Raw genomic sequence first — 6000 nt, 5'->3', positions numbered from 1 at the left:
ATATTCAGCACAATCAGCAGAACTATACGCAATAACACGAGCATGCACCTTACACAAAGATCAACAAATCACCATATACACAGACAGTCAATATGCTTTCTCACATGGATTTTATCGATATTCCAACAACAAGCAGAGCTAAATACGCTTTAGTACTTATTGATACTTTTTCCAAATGGCCAGAAATATACCCATGTAAAAGATACGATGCAGAAACAGTTGCCAAATGTTTATTACAACATTACATCCCCACATATGGCATACCCAAGTTAATTAGATCAGATAATGGATCACATTTTGTAAACAAAATAATACAGTTATGCAGTCAAGTGTTAGGATTCGAATTAAAAACTCATTGTGCTTACCATCCAGAAAGCGCTGGTTTAGTGGAAAGAACCAACGGAACTATTAAGGAACGACTACGGAAAACACGAACTGATACTAACTTACCTATAGAAAATTGTATAAGCTTATAAAAACCACGGAAGGATTAACACCTTTCGAGAGAACACCCTATTACATTGGATGTCCAGAACATTACAAAATAAAGAAGTTCAAGAGAGCAATAATCTGCCAGATTCTGTTGTTCCTCCTCACAGGTTGAAGCCAGGAGATTGGGTGCTGGTGAAGGTGATACAGAGGAAGGCGTGGGATCAACCACGCTGGGACGGACCATTTACATTTACAGCATTTATCAGATGCCCTTATCCAGAGCGACTTACAATCAGTAGTTACAGGGACTCCCCAGAGCAACTCAGGGTTAAGTGTCTTGCTCAGGGACACAATGGTAGTAAGTGGGATTCGAACCTGGGTCTTCTGGTTCATAGGCGAGTGTGTTAGGCTACTACCACCCTACCAGATCCTGCTGACCACACCAACTGCTGTGAAGATAGCGGAAAGAGCCATCTGGATCCACATCAGTCACTGCAAACCCGTAGAGCTCCCGATGCCTGAGTAGGGGTGGAAGTCGGCCGGTATCAAAACCTTTGGCTGCAGAAGAAATCAACAGATCCCCGCTCCCAGCTATAGGGTATACGGTAGAGTCTCTTGGGAATGGCAAGTGTGGTGTGGTGGTGTTTTCTCGCTCTCTTCCTAGCTCAAGATCAGTAAGAAACGGATGGGGCTATAGCAGTTCGACACAAGCCCAACACCAGAGACCCCTGTAATGGAGGATCGGCAGATCAAAGTTTACACTTCAGCCCAAGAGACAAGGTTGGAGGAATGTGGCCCGGAGCATCAACCAACTGGAATGGATACACCTGGTACATAGAAGCTCGCACGTATAACGGTGGGGGCGATTCTTGGTCACGGACAATCACAGGAACTGACAGGTCGTTCACAGACAAACCTGATTCCTATTGTAACCCAGTGAAAAGTTTTGGAATGCTACATGTGTATATATGTTATTATGTTCATTTTATGTTAATAATTATTGTTAAATATTGTTCAGTATTATTTCTGTTTCCTTTTATTATCTGTGACGTTCTGACCTATCAGCTATGGTGGGAGGGATAATAAGGAAGGAAGTGAAACTCGCGGGAAAAAGGAAGGGAGTTCGCGGTAAAACGTGGGAGAAACAAGAAAGTACAGAGCAATACACTGTGGAAAAAAGAACTGATAAATAACCAGAGATTAACGGTATGTTAGTCTGGAGGAACGTATCAGTTAGACACTAAGGTTTACAGTATCTTGGTGAGAGGTGCGTTGTAATATTCGCTGGTGTCTGAAGTCTCCGGCGATTAGCTTAGCCTCTTAGCTCCGTGCTCGGACACGGGCAGGCTTCCTCTGGCTACGTTGGAGCACCGCATTGTTTCCAGGGTCATCCCGTCATCCCGAGGAGCACCGCAGCTGACGATTTACCAAGAGGTCAGGAGTTACAGTGTCTGCAATACCTAAGAACGCCATATTGTGCTGGGAAATGAGAAATCGAGAAATGAAAAGGTATTACAAATATTAAAAAATATATAGAACATACACACAAATGTATGCAAATGTATATATATATTAATATTGAAATAACATTACAGTAAAAGCAAAGAAAAAACAGGACATAGAGTAGGCATATTAACATGGCAAATATATATTAAAATCCATACTTTTAAGTTAGAGTTAAGCTACAAGTGAAATTAATATGAATAAACATTTTTTTTTCCTTTTAGGTGTCAAAAGTCAAAAACCACTCATCCGCAGATGATGTCACATGGGAGTACGGGTGGCTTTTAAATGCATAAAAATATACGATGATAGTAACTTTTTGAGTAAATAAAATGTCACTGAACCACTTATGGATGAGACAATGCTCTTTGCTATGTTTGTGGGCTGGATGATAAAGAAATGAAGAAACCCTCACGGAAGGGTGCAATTTAACCTATACAAATTTCTGTTTAGTAATAAAATAAAGGAGAGGGGGGAAAAAAAGAAAAATACCAGTGTCTGTGAAATGGAGTCTGGCTTTCATTACAACTCCATGTCCTGGGCCTCGTCTTCTGAGAAGTCGGACATCGAACTCTCCGAGGAGGAATCCCTGGCACTTTCCTCCTGCTCCTTCAGAGCCTCTTCTGTTGCATATTTCTGGATGTATTCTTTGATTTTCTGTTTGTACTCTTCTGGCCGATGCAGGTACATGGCAGCTGCACCTCCATTCAGAGGGTCAATAGGATTAGGGTACTCTAGCAACTGAGGTAACAATGACTCGAAAATATTGGTGAGATCATAAAGGGCAGTCCAGGCCTGGTTGATCACATCTAAACAAACAGTCCCTGACGCTTCATCAATATTTGGATGGAATATTTTAGTCATAAAACCTATTGATGGGGATTTGAAAGGGTATTTGTCTGGTAAATGTACTCGCACCTTCCAAACACCTCCTTCATAAGGTGTTCCTTGTGGTCCGTAAAATTTCACTACTAACTCGTTCAGTCCGCTGAGGATGGTAACGTCATGCTTTCTATTAATGAGATTCACCACGTCGGTATCCATTCGCCGCTTGCCCGGGTTCGGAGAGGACATTTATCACGATAATGTGCAGTGTAAAACGAATGATACTGCTCAGCGTCAGGGAAATCTTTCTCAAACACACACTTCACAGAAACGGGGATCCTGACTTCAGCGCCATTGTAACAACGGACAAGACATGTCGCACGGGTTCTAGTGTGACCAATTTAGCCACTTTATGAAGATGAAAAGAACAAGCGCCATGCGATAATCTACTATTAAAAACACGAACTGGGCAAAGTTAGCATTAAATAAGGCCACCGACCAATCACATTACAGACAGGAGAAACTGTGAACTCAACGTGATGCCGAACGCAGCTGTGAGAAACCGACTATATTAAAACAGCAAATCTCAAAAACACAGCGGAAAATACCACACAACACACAACGTGCACGGTACTTTTTGTACTTTTAATCTACAAAAGTCTCGTTTCTCCCGCGAAGGCCGGTCGCGGATAGTCATAACAGACAACAGGCCAATAGGATGCAAAGACAAAAGGCAGCCAATAGGATTTGAGCTTCTTTCTTGAGTAGTTTCTCAGAGGGCAAGGATCTCACTCACATTGATATTTTATCAAATGTGTGCCATAACAGTAATAACTTAAACTAAAGGGTTTTATTTGCAAATATTGTAAATTTAACTTTAGCTTGGTATCAGTTGTATTTAAAAACCTACTCCAACTTAATAATCAATCGTAAGTAATTATTTGGTTACTATAATTAGTTATTATCTTTTTTTTTTTCACTTGTTTTTCAAAGTGTGTTTACTTATTACTTCCCAGAACAATTGTTCAAATTTAAATTCACAGAACCAACATATAACAGTCTTATGAAATATCTGTTTAAACACAATTTGAACTGCATAATGAAATGTTAAGTATAAAGGCAACGTTTAATAAAAAAACTTTATTTACATTTACAGCATTTATCAGACACCCTTACAATCTTAAAATCAGAAGTTACAGGGACAGTCCCCCTGGAGACACTCAGGGTTAAGTGTCTTGCTCAGGGACACAATGGTAGTAAATGGGATTTGAACCTGGGTCTTCTGGTTCACAGGCAAGGCTACTACCACCCATATAAACATTGTATCAACTATAGAGAAAGAACAGAGAAAACTGTAAATTGCTCTTTATTGCACTATTACTACTGTTCTGTTCTTCCTTTTCTTACACTGTACTGAATATCGTTATTTCCTCTCATTGCATTGAGCATGTTTATAGGACAAAAGAATGTAGCTCTCGGGATAAACAAAGTTTTGTCTTATCTCATGATTAGTGAATGCTAATCTTAAGGCCAGGTGGAAAATTACATGTATTTGCTTTATTGTGCTGGTGGATCATAACCAGAATGTACACAGAGGTTCAAAATGCACAAATAAACTGGGAGCAACAGACAAAATGGTGGGGATGTTGGTCCATTTAGTGAAGATTGCTTCATGAAAGGCATCCAGTCTTGAATTGATGTCCGTTTATTGTAAAATTATCTTGCCATCCCTTCCCACAAATGCTTAGTGGGATTCAAATTGTTGTATATTGGTCATTTCGTTTTACTTGTGTCACCGATGTGGGGTCGATTCTCCAACGGGCACATTTAACCTGGTTTACCTCAGAAAAAATGGAATCTTAGAAAAGCTGAAAGCTGGAGTCACAATTTTAAAAGACCCCATCAGTGGGACTTTCTAACAATGGCCTGATGAATAAAACAATAGAACCACGGAACCAGGAGATTGTTTGTATGCATTCCCATTTTTGCCACGCTGTTTCCAAAACAGACGTGTGTGGACTGCAGCACATACTCTTTATTACAGACTTCCTTTCCCTCAGGGCCGCCCTACACTCTGCTGCTGGGGGGGTTATACATTTGTTTCCACATTTACAGCATTTATCAGACGCCCTTATCCAGAGCGACATTCCAATGATTCAGATGTTACTGGTGGACGTGGTTCACTTGACTGCTGCTGTGTTTCCAGTGGGATGCTGAGTAGAGGTGAGAAGACATGATGGCCTCAGGGGAAATAAGCATCCAGTGGCTCGCATTGTAACAAGCCCCCCCATCCAATCTCTGCCGAAAGCCAATGAGATTTAGATTAGATTAGATTCAACTTTATTGTCATTACACATGTACAAGTACAGGGCAACGAAATGTAGTTTAGGTCTAACCAGAAGTGCAATAAGCAGCAAGTGCAGGATACAGTTCAAATAAGTTATATATATATACAACAACAACAACAACAACATTTATTTCTTATATAGCCCAAAATCACATACAGTATGTCTCAATGGGCTTTGACAGGCCCTACAGTTGACACCCCCCACACTTGACCCTTCTGCACACAAGGAAAAACTCCACACAAAAAAACTCTAGGAGAGAGAAAAAAAAGAAAGGAAGAAACCTTGGGAAGGATTGATACAGAGAGGGACCCCCTTCCAGGGTAGAGTGAGCCTGCAAACGGTGTCAGTGCAGGGTTGGATATGATATAATAATAAGTCCTACGGTTGTAGGGTTGGAGAAGTCCAGGATGTATTAAGTGTCATGGTCTAGATAAGGTGTCTGTAACGATGTTACTGGTCCATTTGAAGATCCCTGGAGCTGTAGTTGTAACGGTGGTGGTGGCTGTGGTGACCCTCTGGTTTGTTTCATGTTTTGTCCTTGTAAAGCAGTTGTCAGGAACCAGGATATATTTGCTGGTCTGATCACTGATCACTGGGGTCTGCCAGTAGTCTGGGCGCTTGATTCCGTGTCTCGGAGAAAAACAAACAGAAGCAGCGGCAGACGGTTGGACTGTACGACCGATACTGAAATATGTGGTATATTGGTGCTACAGTGGCCCGGTACCCTAACTAGGACAGCCTAACTGGTGAATTTAACTTTGTCTGTGTCTAACAGGGGGGACTCTGTGATAAACTGGACTTTATAATTGACACTGTGTCAAAATCAAGTGAAATGAGGGTCTAGGACTTTAGCAAAAAGCCAGAGAAAACAGATAGGTTTTGAGATTGGATT

General features: G+C 41.1%; 1 protein-coding gene across 1 annotated transcript; it reads right to left on the bottom strand.

The window, feature by feature from the left end:
- Positions 1-2443: 2443 nt before the first annotated feature.
- On the bottom strand, positions 2444-3009 carry LOC114798317 (ubiquitin-conjugating enzyme E2 H-like). The gene is made up of 2 exons (XM_028993920.1): positions 2807-3009; positions 2444-2713 (listed from the first exon to the last, which is right to left on the bottom strand). The coding sequence occupies exons 1-2, from the start codon at positions 3007-3009 to the stop codon at positions 2458-2460; spliced, it is 459 nt and encodes a 152-aa protein (XP_028849753.1). The 3' UTR covers positions 2444-2457.
- Positions 3010-6000: the final 2991 nt, after the last annotated feature.

This window comes from Denticeps clupeoides, chromosome 10 (assembly GCF_900700375.1).
Source record: "Denticeps clupeoides chromosome 10, fDenClu1.1, whole genome shotgun sequence".
NCBI classification, from domain to species: domain Eukaryota; kingdom Metazoa; phylum Chordata; class Actinopteri; order Clupeiformes; family Denticipitidae; genus Denticeps; species Denticeps clupeoides.
This window is presented reverse-complemented; position numbering and strand designations above follow the sequence as displayed.